This window comes from Labrus bergylta, chromosome 9 (assembly GCF_963930695.1).
Source record: "Labrus bergylta chromosome 9, fLabBer1.1, whole genome shotgun sequence".
Lineage (NCBI taxonomy): Eukaryota > Metazoa > Chordata > Actinopteri > Labriformes > Labridae > Labrus > Labrus bergylta.
In genome coordinates this window covers 11,617,322-11,641,449 of record NC_089203.1, presented here as the reverse complement: position 1 = coordinate 11,641,449, position 24,128 = coordinate 11,617,322, and the positions used below count along the sequence as shown (strand labels likewise).

At 39.2% G+C, this 24,128-nt stretch overlaps 1 protein-coding gene across 3 annotated transcripts in view; it reads left to right on the top strand.

The window, feature by feature from the left end:
* Positions 1–15,547, top strand: part of gria3b (glutamate receptor, ionotropic, AMPA 3b) — an 86,196-nt gene extending 70,649 nt beyond the window's left edge. The window contains exons 13-16 of one of the 3 annotated variants that reach the window (XR_010666842.1): positions 6,064–6,311; positions 7,083–7,197; positions 10,042–10,156; positions 11,598–11,737. Coding sequence is in view for 2 of the 3 variants with exons in the window: in XM_065958469.1 (XP_065814541.1) it covers positions 6,064–6,311; positions 10,042–10,156; positions 11,598–11,843 (609 nt within the window). In the remaining variant the exon portion in view is untranslated. Of the gene's footprint in view, positions 1–6,063; positions 6,312–7,082; positions 7,198–10,041; positions 10,157–11,597; positions 11,846–13,724 lie in introns of those variants that run through there. The other 2 variants (XM_065958469.1, XM_065958470.1) reach the window with 2 other exon arrangements.
* Positions 15,548–24,128: the final 8,581 nt, after the last annotated feature.

The following is a 24,128-nucleotide window of genomic DNA, read 5'->3' as shown; positions in this document are numbered from 1 at the left end:
ACAATGAAAGAATGATAATTGCACAGAGAAATGAGAGCACAGCATTGTTTTCGGTTCCCCTCAAAAGATTATACATTACCTGAAGCCTCGACGGCAAACATCGTGCATCTTGCTGATGTGCAGGTGTGCAGGAGATGGAAACAACAGCTTGAGTGCAGTCACCAGTGCATTTTACTAAGCATGAAAATCAATTTCACGTCTCAGCTATTGTGGCACGGACACTATAGCTTCTCCATGGCCCAACACAGTTTTTAATAAGTGGCTTTTTTTATGTAAAGCAGACCTGCATTAGGCCATGGATGCATGAAGAGGAGATTTATGCAAGACATCTTTAGGTTGCCCTGCGATCTGCAATCATATGCAGCGCATTGTTCCACAATTCCCCCAGCTCTTGTCTCTATATGGTTCAGTTCAGTGCTGAGTGAAGGGGAGGCTCCTATAAAGATTAGAGGCTGTTTGCATAAAAGAGAAAGCTGACAAAAGCGATGATAGACAAAAGCGAGATAGGCGCAACCTCTGAGGGAATGTGCTGTCCTCGGAGGGCCTTGTCGAACTTTAGATGAGTGGCAACAGAAGGCGCGAGAGCTGCCATTGGAGTCCGGCTTCAAGCATCAAAGACTAGCTATTGGTATTCAGGGCGCAGCATGTGGCACTTCAATGACAAAGTACTCCCCCAGAGCCTCAACTTTCATTTCTGCATACTTGAAAAACAGATAGTCCTGACTTACAGGATATTTGGGGGAAAGTGGTGATGTCCACAAACAAAGTGAGAGGGAAGTAAAGAAGAAGGAAATGTAGTGGCAGGTGTTTGAAGATGTTTTTCAGAGACAAGTGGCGAAGCATATGTTGGAGAGGTATAATGAAAGCAGCGTGTGACAGCAAAGGGAGAATAAGAAAACAGCCTGTATATATATATAGGTCCGGGGTTGGGAAAAGGCCTGGAAATGCTGAATAACTCCAAATCAATACAGATTAAGAGGTTGTTTAAAATGGAGAAGGCAATTTCTTTGACGTTGCGCTTGAATCACTTGACCCGCCTCAGACATTTAAATGACATCGTTGGAGACCTCTAAAACAACAGAATCTTTCATTTCTAGACTTACTTGTTTTTATTACATGACAACAGATCCCTCTCGTCTGTCTTTCCTCCTGATGACTTTCTGTTTGTTTATTTCAGTGCATCACTGAAGCTCTTAACATCTCTGTTCAAATGAAAAAAACAAAAGAAACAATCAGGGGATAACTTGTATTGTCAGGTGCAGTGCAGTGCAAAGTGACCTGATGGTAAGAACAGGCCCAGTGTTTCCAACACATTGACAATACCTGGGTGGGCCGCCCAAGTATTTCAGACCTGTTGTTATTTAATTTTTCATTTATTCTTAAAATGTCTGCATGCGTGTGAGAGCATGCGCGCACGAGAGAGAGAGAGCAAGAGGGGGAGAGAGAGAGAGCGAGAGCGCGCACGAGAGAGTGCAGGCGCGCGAGGACCTCACGGCTGCTACTTATTCTGTGCTTAACTCCTATAAATAAGAGAATACCTGTAAATGTACAGCCGATTGCTGCTAATAGTGTGCTGGACTGCTGAACAACGGAATATTGAGTGGAACTTTCAAAACGGGAGGCGTACTCCTGGTGTTTGTGTCTGTGCGCGTGCGTTGATAAATTGAACAGATTCAAGTTGTTTGTTGCAAAAACTAAATAAATTTAGAGGGGGAAAAACATTTGGCATTAATACAAGCCTAATATTAAAACATACCCTAAGAAAAAGAAAGGAACAAAACGATGTAAGAAAATACAAGAAATACATCATCACAGATTGGAAAAAAAAATCTGTTTGCAAAATATATTACATGCCTGCATCTTTTCTGTCCCAATAAAATGTTTGCCTCCCTTTGATAATTGAAGGACCCTGGTCTTCGATAACCTTCATTTCTACATGCATGCATTATTGCAGCTGAGTGCCAGTTTGTGTCGGTCTACATGTGATTCAGACCTGATGATGTGAAGGCCTTTCCAACACCAGTTTTCCACTGGCTTCTCTCTTGCTAAAGGCAAGGCCTGCTCACTTTATCCCTCAACTTAGGTCAACAGTCTGGATAAACAGCACTGAGTTTTTCTCAATCTCTGTTATAAGAAAGCAGGAAACTCATTGTTTCAGACAGCTTCAAAGGGGAACACCTACACAGATGATGTAACCATGTCTCTTTGGTAGGAGGCTGGCTGAGATTCACTATTTTGGTACTTCATTATGAACAGAGCAACATTATGATTGCTTTACATTAATTGAAGAAATCTAAAGGAGGAGGATGCTGCAGTTTAGGCCGACATATACTTCTTTCCTTCTGCTTTCTATGACAGCTATCAAATGTAGCCACTCCCCATTAGCTCATTTAGAATACAGCATTATCTTCTAACAAGGCCATTATATGGTGTGAAGTACAGCCACATGCGTAAAGCTGTATTTATGGCTGTGTATAATTGCTCAACAAATCGTCTGTTCATTGATGATGGACTCGTGCAGTCATTATTCCGTAATTGAATTTTAAATGACCACCATAGACCAGAATGTGAATGATTACATTTTAAAGGAGACGAGAGCAGATCTCCAATGCACAGTGGTGTGTGTGTGTGTGTGTGTGTGTGTGTGTGTGTGTGTGTGTGTGTGTGTGTTTGTGTTTTATTTGAGTATGCATGCTTGTGTGCAAGAAGTCAATAATCAAACATTTTTCTTTCCCTGCTGGGCTTTCTCACTGTGTCTTGTTTTTTTTTCTCTCTATCAGAATCTGCCGTAAGCATCTGGCTGCTGACTTTAGTTGCGGTGGAATCGGCCTATTTAGGTTTTGGTCGCACTTTGCCTCTGCTCTGATATTGATGAATTGACTTCATAAAGCACTGAGGCAGCACACTCTGTCGTCAGTAATCAATGGCCATATCCATTCTTTTTTTCTTCATTTGAGGTGCCGTCTGGAGCTTTCCCATCGCCAAGCAGATGCACCCCTGAGTCTTTGGGGAAATTGTCCTCTAAACTAGTGTCCTTTCCATGAGGTCTGACACATGCAAATTGAACACATTTAACAAGATAGTCAACAAAAACATCACATCTAAGTCTGACTGTCCTCCCCCAACCCCCTACTATTCATTGTATTTGCATTAAAATAAAATGGCCGTCCCAACCTCAAGGCTTTTCATCTGAGCAGGGAACATTCATCATGTAGACGTTTAATTTGTGTTATGTTGCTGTCTCATCTCATCCTCACCCTCTGCCTGATGCTCTGTGACAGATGCCTACAAACTAACTGTATATGCTTACATGACGCCAGTAAAAGCACTTTCACTAGGTCAAGGTTAATGCTTTTGTATATTAATAGAAGTGCATTAGAGATGAATTTGTTTTTGTTAAGGGGGCTTTTACCATTTCGGACAGTGATGAGTCTGCATACTCATTGGTATATTTGGCCACGTTTAGCCACCGTGCTCAGTATTCATAAGCAGTTATCCAAGTGCACTTCATATAACACTTTCAACAACAGTGCTTTACAATAGAGGGCTTTGTTTTATTTGGATTATTCCTGGTAGACAGAATGATCTGATACCAGTAACAGCTATTTTTTTGAATCCATGACCTTCTGCATTATTTTTTTTTCGAAAATGCACAACAAGGCCATTAAACATCAGTATATTAAGGATTAAACCTGCGGTAAAGTTGCTTGTGAAAGTCCAAAGAAAAAAATAGAAATTTAAGAACATTGACACAAATTGTGATCTGGCCACTATAGAGAACAAACCATATGACATATTTTTGTAGGCCAACCCAGAAGTAGCATCGCCATGGAGTCTAACGAGAATTTGCCTATGGGATTTTTGCATTGGATTTTGGATCATTACAGAAAATAAGCTCTGTGGCAAACGTACGTCTCAGACGCGTAGGCGTTTTGTTCAGCAGGATAATCTTCACAGATGAACACCATTTTTTAGATGTTTGAAGCGTTAATGCGGCCGACAGAAGTAAAAAGCTAATGTTATGCTACAAGCGAACTACACCACGGTCGGATGATTGTGACGTCACTACCGTTATGCTTCAGACGAAGCTAATCCGCGTAGTTTGATAAATTGTTTACTAACCAAATATTGAGACATGAAAGACTAGTGAGAGAGTACCCGGCCTCTGTGTCCGGCGTGATGACGTTTAATGTCCCCGACAACCACTGTAGTCACATTTAGCCACTTGTTAGCAACCGCCTTTTTAAGGACGCGTAAAAACTTCAAAATGCACAAGTGGGGGTATTACCTAACGTAGTTTATGTGGTCTAACAAAACACCAACATCTCTTAAGCTTGTGTTAACCACAGACCTTATTTCAGGCGTCTAACCACAAACCCATTCAAAATCCCCATTGACTTTTAGACGTTAGACCCCATGTTGCTCAAATGCAAACTTACTTCCAGGTTTTAGGACTCATTCCTGCACTCTATAGCTAACTAGATAAAATGTAATCAGTGTAACAGAAACAGTGTGTTTTTTTTTTCCAGAAAAATCTACAATTATTTTCTGTTAAAGTGGTGCATTATTTACAACCATATGTCACACAGTGAAGTTGCTTGTCCATCAGTCTAAACAGAAAACAGTTAAGAAAGCGAAAGCAGAAAGTGTTTAGCTATCCTTGCTAGCTAAAATGTCATTGGTTAATAAAATCTCCTTTTTCAGGTCAAATATTTTATTTTATCCAGTAGCTATGTCTTTGACCAAAACACTACATTATCAATGACAATTTGAAGATGGTATAAATGGCGCTATTGGTAAGTGATTAATGGGGTTTCTTTCTGAGTATGTTAACATGTTAGCATTTAGCTCTATGCTGCTACGTCAACATGGCTGTTAGTGTTGTTGTAGTCTCATTCTTGTTGCTTGAAAAATTACATTAACGCTCATCTAAAAATAATGGTTATTCTTCTATCATCCACAAATAGATAAATTAGCTCAAATTAAAATGTTACTTTAGCTGTACTGAAGACACCTGGCCTTGGGAGGCAAATAAACACCTAAGGGAAGTATCTCTGACAGATTTGTTTTATCAGTAGCTTGTCTGTATTCAATGCACACAGCAGATATTGTGATTTTGCAGTCTCAGAAGAACCAATCTAACCCCTTAGTCTTTCTCTGGCCTTCACTAAAAGAAAGTCTATTTTTTATTTGGAATCCAGTCCGCGGTAGCCTACACTCAGTGCCACTTGGGACTTGGTTCATCACTGCTTGGACCGGGATCTGTTCAAAGTGTGAAATGCCTATGCCAAAATAAATCCAGCGGCATTGAATAATTTAATTGATGCTTATTATAGATAGCGCTTCACTCCCACAGAATTTACAGGCTTGCTAAGCCTGACCCCAGGCGCTGGGAAAATGCTCGTCTGTGTCACATTGTGATGAGTTGTCTTGTGTCTGTGTAACCTGCTTTCTTCTGCTCTCCTCTCGCTTCTTAGTTACATTACCTCTGAATCACAGTTGAGATGTTACATTGATGGCAGTGTGGTTGAAATGAATGACTGTAATAAGTTCTAGTTAAATTAGGACTATAAACCAAGGCTGGAATTCACTAACAGAGATTTGTCCAAAACTTTTTCAAGTTTCCCGATGAATTATCATTGTACTTTACTTGTTTAAAGTTTTATGTTTTCCTAATTTCATTTTCCCTAAGTGAGTCCACAAACAGCAATATTTCTGCTAGAAAAAACAACTATATGACGTTATGTTCTGTACAGGTGATGTGTGTTCCTCATTCACACTCAGTGAATTTGTGCATCATGAATATTTGAGCAGAGCATTCATGCTTATCAAGAAAAATGGATTTTGTAAATTTTGTACTTCATGATCTTGTAAAATTCCACCGGCTATATTTTCTGGAAGTATTTGAAGATATCCCACCAACCTATTTTTACGAGATGTCTATAAATACTTCACAATGCAAGCTTAAATGAAGTGATCATTAAGCACAAAAATACTGCAATCTCCATTACGGGCGTATGAATTTAGAAAATCTAAACTACTTTTTCTTTTCCTCCCGCACAGCGATCCAAAATAGCAGTGTATGAGAAGATGTGGTCATACATGAAATCTGCTGAACCCTCAGTGTTTGTTAAGACCACGCCCGATGGCGTAGCCCGGGTACGAAAGTCAAAGGGCAAGTTCGCCTTTCTCCTTGAGTCCACCATGAATGAATACATCGAGCAGCGGAAGCCCTGTGACACCATGAAAGTGGGCGGGAACCTCGACTCAAAAGGATACGGTGTGGCGACGCCCAAAGGCTCAGCATTAAGGTGGGTGGAATAATATAACAATATTGTCTGTGTTGTTATAGTATTCCACCTACCCTGATGTCCCCCTGTTGTCATTCTCTTCTCTTCCTCTTCTTCTTTTTTTACGGACATCAAGGTAATAGTATTGTGTATTGATATGCAACAGGATAAAAAAGGTTTAATATTGTTTTTAAGAGTTTTATTCATGTGTTAAGAAATGCTAATTTCTCGCGCAGGGAATGAAATCCAGATAATAAGGCTAAAGCTAAGGGTCATTTCATATTTCTCTCTCTCTCTCTTACTGTTGCTTTTCTCTCTTCGATCTCTCCTCTGTCCTGTATGCTGTCCTACCTGACTGTTGTGTTGTCACTTTTAATTTAACAGTTCAATGGTTTTTCAATTTAGCCTTTAAAAGCTGCGCTGTCACTTGTGACGATTGTTAATTGCATGATGTTTGTTGTTGTTACTTCTCTTCTCAATGACAAGTGTCCCCATCCCGCACACTTCAGTTCTAAACTATGTAACCCTTCATGCCACCTTTTCCAAGATTTAACACTGTCTTACCTTTATATGAGCCTTTCTTATCTCTCCATATTCCTGAAATTCTTAAACAATTTGTCCTTTCCTAGACCATTCTGATTAACAGTACTCTGTGCGTAAGCCCCCTGCTTTTGACAGTGGTAGTCTCACTACCATTACCTATCATTATGATGCATAGTACAACTATAACTTTGCATTAGATTTCTCACGGACCTGTGCATTTTCTTACAAGTTATGTTTTATCGTTTCAAGAAATGCTGTTAACCTGGCAGTTTTAAAACTGAATGAGCAAGGCCTCTTGGACAAATTGAAAAACAAATGGTGGTACGACAAGGGAGAGTGCGGCAGCGGGGGAGGTGACTCCAAGGTCAGCCTCGATGTCACCACAATCGGGTACCATAGTTCAGAGTAATCGGCAAGGCTGTTACATCAACCCAACCATAACCAAACCAACTGTCCACCAAAACCGACCTGGCTAGTGCCCCACGGCAGATTACCAAATTGACTGCTGGTTAAAACCAGAGAGATTTACAGCTCAGATCCAACAATGGAGCATTGCTAAGCCAACAGAAAAATACATATTATGGACTATTCTGTAATGTTTAGATATTTAGCAAGTAAGAATGGATTCAGGAGTCACTGCAGTTAACAAAACTACAAGTTAGAGGATGTTTACTTATTAAGGGGGCTTTTAGTGGATGTGGCTGCCCTGCAGTTGTGAAAGGTTGAGCGTTATTTATTCACCTTGACACATGTGTAGGGCGGATCACCTTTGTCTATGGGCAGTTAGTGAAGTCTCAGCATCTAATTAAAGAAGAAAAACCTTGAAGTTTGCAGATGAAAGACTATTCTACATTGAAAAAGGCCGTCCCTCCTGAAGGTGAAGTTAGCTAATCCTGTTTAATACATAGCTTTGCAGTAGTTCACCGCACAGCTGCTCCATGTCCATGGTACTGGCCCAGAACCGATGAGTTTTAAAGCCAACAGGATAAATTGTACTTAAGGGTAAAAAATAAATACAACTCAGAATGGATGATCAGTTGAGGCCGAAAGGAAAGCAAGGGGAACAGCGGCGTCTTGAGGGGACTAAGCATGGCAGGCAAACGTGAGAATTCTAATTAAACTAAAGACTTGTGATTTCTTTGGATGAGTCATCAGATAAACTAATTTTGGTTTGTTTCCACTTCAGAGTTCATACCCCAACCCATTAATAACCCAGCCGTGAACCTTTTGACCATCAGATTTCTCCCTCTTTTTTGTTTAATGATGGATGATTTTTTTTCCCATTATGGAGGCTAATGGTGCAAAGTGTGAAACCCCACTCAACCATGACAGCTCAGTGTAATGCTACTTAGATTATGTGCCATGAAGCATTGTGCTATTTTTACTAGATTACCTATACAGCAATAAAGGTAATCTATTCCTCACAATGCTGGTCAATTTGATGACAAATGATGCTGTCAGATGGGATGATATACTGTAGGTCACTTAATGGCTAGATTAAACACAGACTACAAGGTCTCATGGACTGGATTGTGTCATTATTAAGCTCTTTATGTCATTTGTCATGAATTGGCCTTGACCACAACGAACAGCTAAACTGCACTGAGTCATTCTGAAAAGACTGCTGGGGGCAGAGCCTAAATGACTTGTGGTTTATTTCTGAATAAGCTGTATAATAACCTGAGAGTCACTTTTTCCAATGTTTGCATTGCTAACATTGCTATGTTCTGCAATCACTGAGCTCAGCAGGCCTCCCTCTGCTACTGAAGGCATCTTTCTCTTGCATTGTCTTCGAGCTGTTACCATGCACAGGTATGTACTGTCTGTCTTTTCCCTGGCTGGTTTTGGCTCCAGGACTCAGTTGAAAGGCCCGGTTAGCTGGATTTAAGCAGCCTGCATCGCCCTGTTCCAAACAGTGCATCGCTTGGCTCTGTCCCACTCACAGCTCCATGTTCAAACAGACATGAGGGGATGCACATAACCATGCACACAGCTGCATGCACACCCACTCACACACATTTAACACAACTCTTCTCTGGCCTCAGGCACAACACAGTGCAGCCTTGATTGAGTTTCAGACACAGAGCATGTTACAGGGTAATTGCATTGTTAATCAATGTCTCTTCCGGGCCAAGACAATGGTCTGGTCTTCACAGTACGTTTCTCCAGATTGGCTTTGAGGGATATACAGTGGTGTAATCTTCTCTCAGTGCATTATGCATTGCATGGATCCCCTCCGGGGACATTGTTCCCAGGGAGTAGTCAGGTTACCCATTAATCGATGCACTATTTTTCTTTGCTTCTGATTTTTTTCTCCGTCACACAAAAGGATTGATCTGAACTACAAAGGATCTTGTATTGAGACCTAAAAACTGTATCGCCTTTAGTTTAGTTTTTGTACCCTGAATTTATTAAGTGCAATAGAATATTATAGTGTTTTAATTTTACATTCAGTATTTTGACATCATGATATAACTCCTAGGGATATCAAACTGCAAAAATCGGATGTGTCAAACATTAGATTATGCAGCTATAGGCAAATATGAGAGGAATTACTCTGCAGATACGTTTGAGCTCCGTCCTGCAGCTCTGTGCAATTTGGTGGGGACACACTTCATCTGACAATAATCTGGCATAATTGGGAGATAAGGTTTTCTTAGCGATATGTCTGGATAGAACAAGTACGGATGAATTAATTAAGCTGACACTTTTGGGCATAGTTGCGTAGATATGAAATTGGTTGTAATACCTCCAGAATTGATCATTGTCATGCCGGTGACAGCATTGGTTGTTACAGGATTAGGCTGATATTGTGGAAGTAGACAGGTTGTGTGCTTAGATTTTTCTGTTGAAGACAAAGCTCCTGTTGGACTGAACCTGTTATATTCTGTCATGAAAGCCCCTTGAATCTATTACCAGCACCGAAACCAATATACCCAATGATTTTTAACATCAATAGACTTGCAGATCGTACCTCAGTACCTGCTGGTCGCCCTGTTAACAGCGTCTGCCGATTACTCAAAGCGATATGGGCAGGTCCTGGCTTTAGACTAGGGGTTATAAAGGTAATAGTTAGAATGCCTGCTCTCTGTGATGTTGACACAGCCAGGATCCCTGCTTTATCGCTTTGTAAAGTATGTAGTAGTTTAAAGTTGAATAACATAAAATAACATAATATAATGTTATTTATGTTATTTCCCACGTGAAGAACTCCTGTAAACCTTGCAGTATTGAAACTCAGTGAACAAGGCATCTTAGACAAGCTGAAAAACAAATGGTGGTACGATAAGGGTGAATGTGGAACCAAGGACTCTGGAAGTAAGGTCAGTCGCTGCAGGTCTTTTGTACTGATTCCAAATTGCATTTTGACGTACTGTTCATATGCAAGACAAGACTTCTCTAACATCTATAGTGTACATTTTGTTCATTTGCTACACATATTTTTTCTTTTTTAAGTGTTTGAGTTTTTCTGCCACAAACTGTAACACAGTTTGTATGTGGCTTAAACACATGGCACTGCTTCCCCCAAACTCATTTTTTTCTTTTAATGCCTTAGAGATTAGACACTTGATGCCATTTCAAATGTAGAAGCTCTTCTTTTTTTGTCAAAACTGTAATGATAATGCTGTGGGGACATTCCTTAAGTGCCTTTCAGATACACTATTTGGATTGAATCACTGCAGTTAACAGTTGTTGATAAATGCTACTTTTGCCCATTTTCACTCTTGACATTCATGATACTTTGACCATTATGCTGCTGTTTCTATTTACCAAACTGTTAATGAAAATTTGATTTATTTGTGTTGTTACTAGTTTGCACGGAGATGTGTCTATTAGATTCTTTGGCCTCCTATGGTGTGATGCACAAGCAAAGCCTCTTATTGTGACGATTTACTCAAAATCAACTTCCCTTAGTGGCGAGAGCGCCGTAGGGCGTCCTGCTAATCTTTTCTGCTGCTCGGAGTTGAGGTTAGAGGCTCTGTTTGCACATTACAAGAATTCGAGGAATGTAATAAACCAACTATTTAACCCTCTGAGTTACAGTCACAGCCTTTAGATTATAGGTTAGGGTGGCTAGATAGCATCGTTATATTCCCATGCTCACAGGGTTAAACTGCAAATAGTAAAACTCTAATGAACAAATTTTTAATGAATATGTTTGGTAGGTAAGCAGCAGCAAAATGGTTTTTATCTTTAGTGCTTTTTTTAAAGTTATTGGAGCTATCATTCATCTACTCTGAATTTGACTGTACTGTATGACAATGTTGCCATGAGAGTTATACGTACATGTCTCTAAGAGGATTTAAAAGGATAGGGATCTTCAGAGCTATTGACCTATGCGATACTGACCAGCTTCCTAACATGGTCAAGAGCAGAAGCCATTTTTGATACAGTGTAAGGAAGGGAAAGCTCTACATTCACCAGCAGATAATGCAATCAAAGTTTGTTCTTTTCTCCTTAGTGGTTTAATTATGGCAGTCTGCAGTTCTTTACAAGTCTGTGACAGCTACAGGAAAGTCAGCTCAGTTTGAAGTTCCAGCCTTAGCACCTCATTACATCTTAAATTTTTGGTTGCTTGTAGCAGTAAGCATCCATAATCTGCCATATGTAGCCCCAGTGAGATAGTGTAGGATGATTTACTAAAGCAGTAAGCAGTTGATGGCAATGTGAGGCTCAGTTTGAAGGATACAGGCTGCATTTATTTTGTTCTGCTGTCCTTGCTCCACTGCAAAACTCTTAACTACGTTCTTCACTTTCCCCCAGGACAAGACAAGTGCTCTCAGCCTAAGCAATGTGGCTGGTGTCTTCTATATTCTGGTCGGAGGGCTGGGGCTGGCCATGATGGTGGCTCTGATAGAGTTCTGTTATAAATCAAGGCAAGAAACCAAACGGCTGAAATTGGCCAAGAATGCCCAGAATTTTAAGCCGACTCCCCCGACCAACACCCAGAACTTTGCCACATACAGGGAAGGCTACAACGTATACGGAACCGAGAGCGTAAAGATCTAGAGGTAGGTCAACATTCCTTACTGTCAACAGAGCCCCAGAGCATTGTGGGAGATGAATCATTTAGCTTCCTGTCATATCACTTAGAGTAAATAATTAATCTGTATGTGTTGCCAAGAGGGTGCTGCTTGTGAAATTGTTTAGGATTGTCATGTTGGGCGAAACAGAACATGCATGCCAACTTAGATACAAAACTGTGAGATATTGTTTAAGCCGTGTAGCGTATAGTTGCATGGATAGTGCCTCAGGCTGTATGACTGCTACAACATACAGTATGATCTCACTGAGTTACCACAACCGCATGTCTACTAGATGTCACCTACATGTTCTATAAAGAGCTGCTCAGCAATTATTTATATCGTTGGTTTTAATTGCAAAATATTTGAGATTTAAGATTCCATTTTAGCCTAAATCTGTGAGGCTCACATCATTGAAAAAATACATTTACAGCACTATTGGTTGATTTTATTTTTATTTTTTAGGCCACTCGGAGGCAGTGGAACTGTTAACATAATATAAACATTTAAATATATTTTAAATTGAATACATGAAAAGTTTAAAGGCATAGTCACCCATTTACACACAAGGCATCGTTAGGGTTTAATGGTTACCTGATGGGTCTGAGTCAAATAATCCCTCTTTTTGGTTTCTAATAACTACTGAGGGAAATATATTGCTCTTTAGCTGCTGAATGCATGACTATCCATTACAATTTGTGTTAAGCTGGTAGTGTACAGTCAGCTTTTTTTTATCATGATCCCAAAATATAATGAATTGACAAATGATGACACCAACTAGAATTAATTACATCTTTTAAGTTGGGACATAGGAAACCAAAACAATGATCTTAAAGATGCTAAAAAGCTTTATAGAGCTGAGTTAAAGTGAAAACTGATTCTCTTTGAGTTTTACGAGTGACCCCTTTAACTAACATGTAGTAAATAAACCTATTGTTGAATAAGAATATCAGTTAATGCAGCTTTAGAAACATCAGAAGCAGCACTTTAGAATCAAGGTCATTTATAGTCTGGGTAATCCACAGAGCACACTATAGATGGAGATGATTTGGTGTGTATAAACCTAAAAGCTCACTTGTTCTTCATTACCACTTGAGGTATATTCAGCAGTCCTACAGTATTGCACTAAACAGAGGGGGAGCATCAAAACCCTCTTAAATAAATTGTTAGTTTTATAGTTGATTGGTATTTGATTGGATTGAGTGCATGTGTGTTCTGTTGCTTCTCATTAAACACGAGGCATGCCTGTCTGCAGAAGTACAGCTGAACAACAGACCAACATCCCTTTTAAGTGTCCTGAAAACATGTTTTAATAATTAACTTAATGGTATCCAACAGTAACACATCACAATATTCCCTGTTTGTGTAGAAAAGTTTGTATGGACTGTAGATTATCGACACAAGAGACATCTGTAGGCCTATCTGTGTGTGTGTGTGGGGGGGGGGGGGGGGTAATTGTCAGTTCTGTTCTCTCTTGTATTCATTAAGCATGATGGGGTTAGGAAAAGGCTTTATTAATTATGTAAATACAAGTTAAGGATGAACTACATTCATTTGTTTTTTTTTATTTACATGGATAGTAGGAGTATTTAAAATAAATGTAGAGTAACAGTAGGAGTATTTAAAATAAATGTAGAGTAACAGTAGGAGTATTTAAAATAAATGTAGAGTAACAGTAGGAGTATTTAAAATAAATGTAGCATTGTGTGATGTGAAGTAGAACTTTCAGAGGCTAAATAAAGGCGACAGAGATTCACAGTCACCTAATATTTTCAGGATATTAGTCACAAGCGATTTCCCTGACAACCATACAAACCTCAACTATTCCCATGTTTTTTTTTTTTCTCTGCTCTGTATGTTGACACAGGTTTAGGAAACATTTCCATTTCCCCTTATAACTGTGACTAAACATCTATGAACGGTCGGGATCATGGGGGATTGAGCTCCAAGCCAAATCCTCCTGGGCGGACACGGCACGATAATCTGCAAAGACGACACGACTGGACTGGTCACGGGGAGAGCCGAGGTGGTTCTCTCCTCTTAGTGCCTTATGGAACCCTGAGTCCAATCAATGCAACTCATTCACAATGATATTGCTTTTTGCTTGAAAACTCATACAAAACAGAAGAATGGTGCAGTGATTAATATGTATATATCTATAGATGTATAGATATATATGTATGTAAAATACATTTGACACGTTACAATGAATGAGAGAACTAAAGCCATCATTTGCAACCCTAAGCACATTTTGAAGTGCCACAAAGAGGACGAATCTTATATAACAAGTGTCTAATTGGTTTCTTGTAATCAATATGATCCGATTACTCTTCATTGTTCTGCTGCCAGATTTTCACTGGTTCTATGTGTTCAAATACTTTTAATAGATCTTCTCAGTGCACTGTAAGACACTGATTATTAGACTATTGCTTTTATACTGCTGTAAGTCACTTATTGTGACCTTGTACTTGTTTTAAAGACAGATCAACCTTATTGGAGCGAAATGCCATTAAGCCCAAAACAATTAAGAGAGTGTTGTTTGTACTCTAAGCTCTGGTGCTGCTGCCACTGTCTTCTGAACGTTTGGACGGGACTCATGAAGATGAGACGATGATCTGGTTTGGCTTTTACGCACCCCAAAACAAGGTCATGTTTCGCACTTCCAAAACTGCCAAGAGTGTGTTTTGTATGACGAAGAGTGTGTAAAGCAAAGTGTTCATGCTTGAGTTTAAAAAAAAATAATGTTTGTGATTTACAGTTTGTAAAATATCAAAGGAGCACCGACTCGCTAAGGTTCACCGCTCTGAAACAGTCTCTCCCTGAAGAGTCATTCAAGTCTTCTGTACATGAAAGCGAAACCAAACAAAAAGGGTAATTCAATTGTAGATTAACTGCAATCCAATTAAAGGATAACAGTAATGGCTTTGAAACTGTAGTATTTTTGATTACCTTACCATTCTCTTTAACAATTGCACATTTTACAAATGAGCTGTGGTTTCGCTTTTAATTTGATTTTCTTAAAAGAGCATTACAGTGTTTGGTGACTTCACATAGTAAATTAAAAATATACGAATACAACGGAAAAATAGATTTATACAAGGTTATACCATGTGGAGACCTGAAGCTTAGCACATTTCCATATTGCTGTAATCATTTCTCTTCTTTCAAAAAGACTGTGATTCCATAGGATTTAGGAAGATAAATATCTAATCACCTGAAGCTATGGGCCAATAGTTTTATATATATATCAAAAAAAGAAAAGGATAATGTGAAGAAAATAACGAATGAGCTGTGTACATTTAGATAAATGAGATTATTTATATTACATGATAAAACATTGAGTTCTCTTTCCCCCTTTTAGTTCTCCTTTTTTATTTTCTAAGAAACTGCATGTGAAATCAGTGATGCTTGACCAGCTCTGCTACTCACAAACTGAGCCTAGGTTAACATTAAAAATTCAGCCCTGGTTGATTCCTTTGAAAATCAGTTTCACCCTTTTGCTTTTCTTTTTTTAACGCCTCACCTTCTGCAAAAAAAAAAGAAAAAGAAAAACAAAACAAAACAAAAGTTGCCAGGCCTAGTAGTGGGTACAAAAGAGCAAGAGATGCATGCATAATTTGCTGAACCTCATTAGCGAGGCGCTGTACAGAGAATTTTAATACATTTTGTAAATAAATTGTACAGAAAGAGCTCCTGTTGTGTGTGTTCATGTCATTTCCCAACACTATGTGAACCTCTCTATGCTGAATTAAAAATTGAGGATGTTTTTTTTTTTATGGCCTGAAGGGATCTTGGCTCAGGTTAAATAAGATGAATACTTAAACTCCTGCGTGGTGTCGGTGGACTATCGGTAGCCTGAGCAGCCCCCTGCAGACAAATACACAAAGAGAGGAGTTTTTCCCTATAATGGTGTTATATTGAGCCGTTAGTCAGTGGAAGTGTGTGTGCGTGTTTTCAATCAATAGTATGCACCATCTGCCTCACACTCGCTCTCCTGCCTTGCATCCCTTCCCTGATTGAGGGCTCCATTGACAGCTTCATCTGCCATGTGATCTCCCTCTCTCCCCTTTCTCTCTTTCTTTATAAAATGCTTTGTGACACAATCAATAATGTATTATTATAACCACCAACTGCTTACAAAACACACTGCACAAGGAGGCTGTGTCTCTTATAATTCCAGCACTGGCTTAAAGCTGAAGAAGTATATTTTTAAGGAGGACAATTTCATCAGGATTTATTTGGAGAGAAAAAAATCAGCAAAGGGGCAGTTAATCATTTAAATCCTGTTTATTCTCGCAGTGTAAATTCTCATACAGTAAATCAGCACAATGCTCCATAGATTGCCCAGACGGTCTGTTTCATTTCACTGCTCCCTGGGTCTTCATTTTTGTGGTTAAAATGAATTCATTCTTCCAGAAATCCAGCCTGCCACATGCAGCTCAAATCACAAATCCAACAAACATGGCAAAACACCAGTGTTTTTTTTTCCCTTTCATTTTTGGATGCAGACACTATGATTCAGGATTTATTCACTGCACCAGTCCTGTGAAACAGACTCAGGCTAAATAAAATGCTACTGTATGATCCAAACAACCCATTTCTGACAAAGCATGAAAGGATATTGCTTTTTTGTTCTTTCTTTGCTTGCTGCCTCTCCCTTTTTGTTTTTTTTCCCCACCCCCCCCGGTTATGCCTGGACTGCTTTCAAACAGGAACAAGACAACGTGGGGGAGTGGTACGCAAGGATGGCACTGCACTGCAGTACACGATGCTCATGAGACTATTCTGTGGAATGAGTTTACTCACCTATCAAAGCGAGCAGCACAGTGGCCGTGTTTGTCCTGCAAGAATAGGAGAAAAAACAAGAGGCAGCAAGCAATTACAGCAAAGCCTTTCATTCGGAAAGTAATAAAAGGAGAGGAACTGTTCATGTAATCACAAGAGCAGAAGAGCACATTTCCTTCCACCAGAGGACAACTAATCATCCCCTACTGTGCAGTCCCACACTTCTAGCATGTGTCGGCTACAGTCTGACCTGCCTCTTTGGGGCCGTGTGCCTGTGAGAGTTAATCTGATCTAACAGGGGCTCTGTCACCAAGGGGAACATGCTTACATGCGTGTGTGCGTGTGAGAAGAAGAGAAAGAGTGTGTGCATGAGAAAGGAAAAGGAAAAGGCAGAAGGAGAAAGTGTCATGGGGGGGATACTTTGATTACTGCCACAAAAAAAAGCTTTCTGGTTCACTCGCTCCCTCACTTTGTAGCGTACTGCAGTCTTCACCTCTCTCTCTCTCTCTCTCTCTGCAAGGACACAATGAATAAATCAGATTCCAACTCAGTTGTTCCATTTCCCTCTTTTCTCCACTTAAGCTCCTCGCCTATCTTCAAGCACACCTGAACAGAATTGCACTTGACTTTCAAGCTCGCTCGACATTGATCAGCTTCCCAAATGTGTGTTGTGTTAAAAAAGAATTCAGTTCAAAGACATAGTCATGGACTGAGCCTTTTTTTTTTTGGATTGAGTATTGACAACAGCAGTGCTTCCAGATGATTTTATACATTTACATGTTTTGTTTTGTGTTGATTATGCTTTTTAAAGTACATTTGAATAACTCCGAAGACAGACATGTAGCGAGATGACAACTTGGTTTCATGTGTCCAGCCTGTAGAAAAAGACTGAAACAAAAAGATATGCAGAAAAAATATAAGCAAAGAATCATGATTTACATGAACTGTATCCCACATCTCGTTCTTTCACATCCTATAGAAGAAGTGGGTTAGCCATGTCTAAGTATACAAAAGCCAACTTCTCCAGACTGTGAGTAATGCAGGTGTGACTCACATAGAGAAAGCACGTAGCAAGAGACGATCGGTTTACTGTCTGACCAAACCTGAAGGGGCAAGAGTCATGACTTGACTGTGAACGCACGAGGATCGCTGGCGGTAGATGCGCCAGTTCCAGGATCTGTAGAGACGGTTGTCCTTGAGGGAGTTTTGTGCACCACAGATTCAGGGTCTAGAGTTACAATAACAGACAATGAATGGTGCAAATACGGGAAGTCAACTGCAACCTAAACTCAGCAAGGCTTCTTAGTCAGACTTATCTCTTACATATTGAGAAAACAATACAAGTTTTTTTCCGATGGATTTTTTTTTTTTCATTCTCATATCCGTCTTTGTCAGAAACTCATTAATCAATGCAAGGGCCAAATTCTCAGATATTACACTGGAGTAAAGGCACAGTCCACTTTCAGGCCTTTTTTGCTCCATAACATCGAGTCAGTGTTACTTTCATTCCTTCTGCTCATACTAGAGCTGCTCAATTATGGCAGAAATCATTATTACAATTATTTTTGATTCATATTGTGATCACGATTATTAAACATAATTGCTCAATGATTTTAGAACATCTTGCATCACGTGAATTTATCGAACGAAAACACTCTTAACCCTATAATTTCTGAACATTTTAAAAAACAAGCAACCAATGAAAATAAATAAGTGAAAAAATTAAGATAATAATAAAAAAAAAACGTTTTTTTAACGATTACTTTGTTTCATGATCGTGGGAAGCCATAAATTGTATTGAAATTAAAACCTGATTAATTGCCCATGGCTAAGTTACATTCCAGGTTGTGATTTTCTACATTTTTCTAATTTCCATCCACAAAAAGGTGAATGTTGTGCTCAGGGAGGTTTTGTAAACGCTGTAGCAACTCTTGCTCAAAACACAAAATATCTTGGGGCTGCATTACATTATTGATTGTTGAGGGATTTGTAGAGGAAACGATATCTCTTCCTCCATACTGATCATTCCTTTAAGTGGTAGAATGAACATGTGCCAAAAAACTTAGTGCAAGAAGCCTCTGCGCTTTGATTTGGAAATACAGTCAAAGCTGAGGGTTACAGATTGCTGTCTGATTAAAGACTACATATGTCTGTGAGGTCATTTCCTGTATTCTAAACCCCCAAATTGAAAACACCTAATTAGCATGATATACAGCATGATATACAGCATGGTTAAGACTATAATGAAGTTCTAAGTGCATCAACATCAACAAGTCATAGAAGGGGTTATGGACCTTTTAAGTTTATGCATTGTGTATGAACTGCATTAAAATGCAAAAATAGGATAGTAGAAATAAAACTTTACCAATGGACTCATTCAACTTGAATGGGTTACATTAAATTTACAGAATAAGTTCCACTCTTGGGAAATACTTTTGTTTGCTTACAGGTGTAGAGTCTTAAATCCGAATTAGAATTGTCACTATGACAAATAAAATGTGTACAGTATCTCCCTGTGAACTATACAACAATAAAACAATAGTAAGCGATAACAATGGAGTAAACAATCTAAAAATGTATAGTACAACAAATATGTGAACTTAGCTTAGCATAAAGATAGTAAACATTTAGCTTAATTTTGCTATAAATAAAAAATCAAGTTTACCAGCATAGTGCACTGTTGAACACTATAGCTCAAATGTTTATTTCCATATCAAACTATTATATAAAATGGCACTTCATGGGAATGCAGGGGGTTAGGGTTTGGCCAGTAGACATTGTCATTAATATACAATTTAGTGTTCTACACTTAAAATAACTAAATAAATTAACTTTCTGCAGCTCTCTTCCTTGAAATTATTTACAGTATTTTCAGTTCATACTTAAGGTGAATTCTTCTTTAATTTTGCCCCTTGGTTCCCAGATCTTATACAAATAGAGCTCTTTTTGAGGAGTTAAAAGAAGATGTTCCCAACATTAAAAAATCTGCATTTATTGCACAACAGCCACCAGCCAGCATGGACCAGCACCCCTGATGGGCTTTTCAAACATGTTGCTGAATCAACGCTTTGATGAATTCTGCTTCTCTGGAATTAAAATGAATTCAGGCGTCAATGTGCAAGCGAGTTATAGAGTGTATGTAAGTGATTTATGACAGCTTTGATTGTTCATGTATGTATTTTTGTACTTTCACTGAACATGTGGAGGACAGAGGACACGGCTGAGGGGAGCTTGCAGGGTTGGATCAGAGACAAATGAAGAAAAAAGTAGCAGGAGTTGAAGTCCTACAGAGCCTCATTAATTTGGCCCATTAGAAGTGACAAGGAGCACAGTGTGACTTCACATCTGGACGTTGCACTTCTTCATAATTGCTACGGGCAGCCGGCTTTAAACAGTCACAGATATGGCGTACAGCTGAGTTCTAAGTTATCCCATTTGAAACAGAATTCATGTTTTTCTAAATATATTGCACGGCATCTGCTGCCACTATACAGAAAGTGGTTTGGTTTCTCGTAAAAGGAAATGGATTTTGAAACTGTGTTTGGGTTAGCTTGTCTCTGGCCTTCAGCTTGGACTTGTACAGTCTAATGTGCACTCCAAACATCCCAACAGTTTTTCTATGATGTTGTAATTGCTCCCCACAATAACAAAGGGAATATAAGTCAGCTGCGGTTCATCCCTGCAGAACCCTCTGACCAGCTTTGGGTGAAAGTTCAACTGTATGTCGTTGCTTAACTGCAGCATTTTCTAAACTGCACTGTTTGTCAAAGGATTTTTTTTTACTTAAATGTAAGGAAATAAATCATTCTCACATTTTCTAAAATAAACAGATCAGCCCATAGACAGGTCACAACATAATTTGTTGACTCATCCGTGAGTCATATACTATAATATCAGAGGCTTATCTGGGTCATGTTTCCCAGAAGCCTCTCCAAGTTTAGATGATTGTAGCACATAGACTTACAATCATGCTGAGATGATCTTCGCCTTTGAGGGAGTGTTTGACATTTTGGTAGATATGCTTATTTAGCTTTCCTGCCGGGAGTTAAGACCCTTTTTCTATATATAGAGCACAATTTGGGGGAAAAAAATGATTTTAAGAAACATGTATTTGAATGTAGCACACATGCAGGGATGATGAAATGGTGGATTAATGTTATTCAGTCCGAGGTTGATTTGCACTTGTTTTGAGCCTTTATTAAGGCAGCTTCAGCCAATCGTGACAAGTGATGAAACACAAAGCAACAGCTACCACATGGCAAGGTGACCTTTCTGTTGAAGTTGATAAAACACACTCAGAAAATATCTTTTAAAAAAATATCATCTTTTAAGTCCACAATGTTTTACAGTTGCCGGCACTAAAGCATACGAGCCTTATGCATCTATTGTACATTTTCAACACAGCCTATTCTCTCTTGTGAAGACAGGTCATTTAACTTTATCCTCAATTAAAAACAAGTAGTGGTGTGGGTTTATTGGTCTCTGTGTTTTGCACTTTAAGGTAAATAAGTATGAGAAAAGATAGAAATAAAGCCTCTTTACAGTACATTAGAGCCATATCTCTCTGGTCTAGTGGCACATCTTAAGGAGCCATTAGGAAGCATAGCTCATATGAAGTGGGTCATCTCAAAAGCAGCACTCAACGACTAAGACATATACATACTCATCCTCATGAACTTTAAGAGTTTATTGCAAAATCTAGTTTATAAAAGGAGCAGATAGAGCTGCACTGCGGTATATGTGACCCCTAAAAGTGACTATTATTTTAGCCTTTAACTGTGTGCTTGTGATGAACTCTTTATATAAAGGCCTTAAAGAGAGCGGTGATACAATTATTTTCACTGTGTTTCATGTAAGGAGTGAAAGCAAAGTGTTGGTAAGTATAACCTTTCATGAATCCTTAAAGAGAGAGAGAGACAGACAGACAGAGATGTTGTATAGCATCATGTTGTATATATTTGAGGGCTTGTCAGGGGTTCTAGTATTTTGGCATAGAGCAGGTCACCTGTTTCCTCTTCCTTCAATATTTACTTTATGTTAAGCTAAACCAGCTTCAAATTTAGTGTAGCAGATTAAGATGAGTGTTATGCCTCTTACCATTTAACCCTTGAAAATAAAGACCATTGTATACACTTCAAAACATCTAACTTATCTGATCACATCAACTTTGACTGTAAAAGATTACAATGGGGCGGCTGTGGCTCAGTGAAAAGAGTCAGTTGTCTCTCAATTGGAGGTTAGTTCCCCTGCAGTCACATCTTAAAGTGTCCTTGGTCAAGACATTGAACCCCTAAATTTCTCCTGCTGATATGTCAGCAGTGTGTGAATGTGTATGAATGGGATTAGTAGTACACTTTACACAGCAGCCACTGCCTTCACTGTGTGAATGTGATGTGAATGGGGAAAGTACAGTAACCTGCACTTTGAGGACTCATGAGACTAAAAGAATCATTAATCAAGCTCAAGTCCATTTAAAAAGAAAACGATGCATCTACTGAATGCTCACTTTGACCAACTGTCAACTTTAAATATTTAAATTACTGATGGCTTATCTGTTAAAGACTGATAGCAAAGACACTATTTTGTTGCGTGTCTATCTTTTAATTCAAATACATTTAATCAAACTATGTGTTAACGCATATCGTTATTATTTATCAGGAACTTTATCTTGAAAGCATTTCAAAAACCTTTCTCTGCAGGAGAAAGTATTGATAGGGTATTTTAATATATTGAAAATACTAACAAACATGCACATACCAGGAGATCAAAGCCCATTTTAACACTCTCAGACTTATCCTGGAAGTTGCAGCAGTCCATTAGAAACTCAGTGTATCAAAAGCAAAGAGTTGTGTCAGTGCCTGACAGTGCATGAAGTCCCATCATTGTTTTATAATACTGGCCTTCCACTACAACTCATGCAACAAAGCTGAACCAGGCACAGGCCGAGTCATTGGTTGAATAACAAGGATGAGCGGAGTCTGGGAAGTAATTTCATTCACTGAAGCCTCAAAAGAAAAAAATCAAAGTGAAGCAGAGTGTGTGTAAGGGGTGCAGGAAAAGATGTGGTAACACTCCGACTGTTGGATGTTTCTATCCATAATTGACAGCAGTTACAAGATAATAGCGTGGCTTTTTAAATTTTGACAAGCCCTTCAGTAAATAAATAAGATACCCCAGAGGTGACGATACAAAATACCTAAACCTGCTCGAGGAAGACAGAAAGGATGTGCCATGCTCATTATTGTGAGAAAAATAATACACATCTCAGTGTGTGTGTGTGTGTGTGTGTGTGTGAGTGTGTGTGTGTGTGTGTGTGTGTGTGTGTGTGTGTGTGTGTGTGTGTGTGTGTGTGTGTGTGTGTGTGTGTTTGTGTGCAGTGGCTGAGCGACATCATCCGTGTCTTTGAACAGGAAGTGATGTTCGTGTCACCGTCACTCCTCTAGCAGCTAATTACAGCTTTGAAGGCAGAGCGACTCTTCCTTGTCGGCCATGTATGTTGTGTGGGTGTACCTGAAACTGTTCAATCAAAGCAGCATTACATTTCTACACTCCTTTTTAATGACACACACCAGGGTTCAATGGATGACACTGAGAGTGCAAATGCCATCTGTGCTGCATGTTTTGCATACATAGCAGATGCTAATGAATCTCATTACAAGCACACACATGATACATCTATGGCAAATAATTTTTACACGAGTGTTTCACCACAAATATATTGTCACTGTATGGATTGCAGTGTTTTAGAATCCAGCCCGTGCATGACTATTGATTTGTTTAGTGTTGAAATGTTTCATTTTCAAAGGAAAATTGAAGAAGTGCTGTTTTATTCACACATTTTTTATTTAGTGATCTGTGTTGAGAGGCTCTTGAACCTAAATACAAAGCTCTCTGTTTCGTTTTTTTCAAAAATTTGGTCAGGGTCTCAGTGTTTGCCAGGAAATGTGCATGACTTGATTTTCTCTCAGCTTCAGAATTGGTTCAGTGTGTGCAGTACATGTTGATAACACAGAAAATGCATGTTGTTGTTCCATACAATCTTTACATCCAAATGTTTATGTATTCTCATGTTGCCACAGAGGAGCAACTGGAACAAAACTAAAAAAAAGGTAAAAATCTGTTCATGTTGAAGAGACACACGGCTGTGGTGTGGCTCAGACACACATTGTATCCATCACCCCGGGCAGTAATAACTCATCATCATCTCGAAGGTGAAATCCCTGCCAACATCAAGGGAAACCCTGTAAAGGAGCTGAGGGGTGGGGGGGCTGGGGAGGTTGTGATAGAAAAAAAGTCTCTGCTACAGTCAGAGGAATTGCTGTTTCAAGTGGAGTCATCAGCATATTTTAAAAACTCACTGTCATTTCCTTCATTGACTGTAACAGCAAAAACACTTCAGCGCTCCACCGCTTGACGGGCACTATTCAACGGGGACCGGCTGAATAGAAGCGCCGAATGTGCAAGAAGGCTTCGTCCAATCACGGGA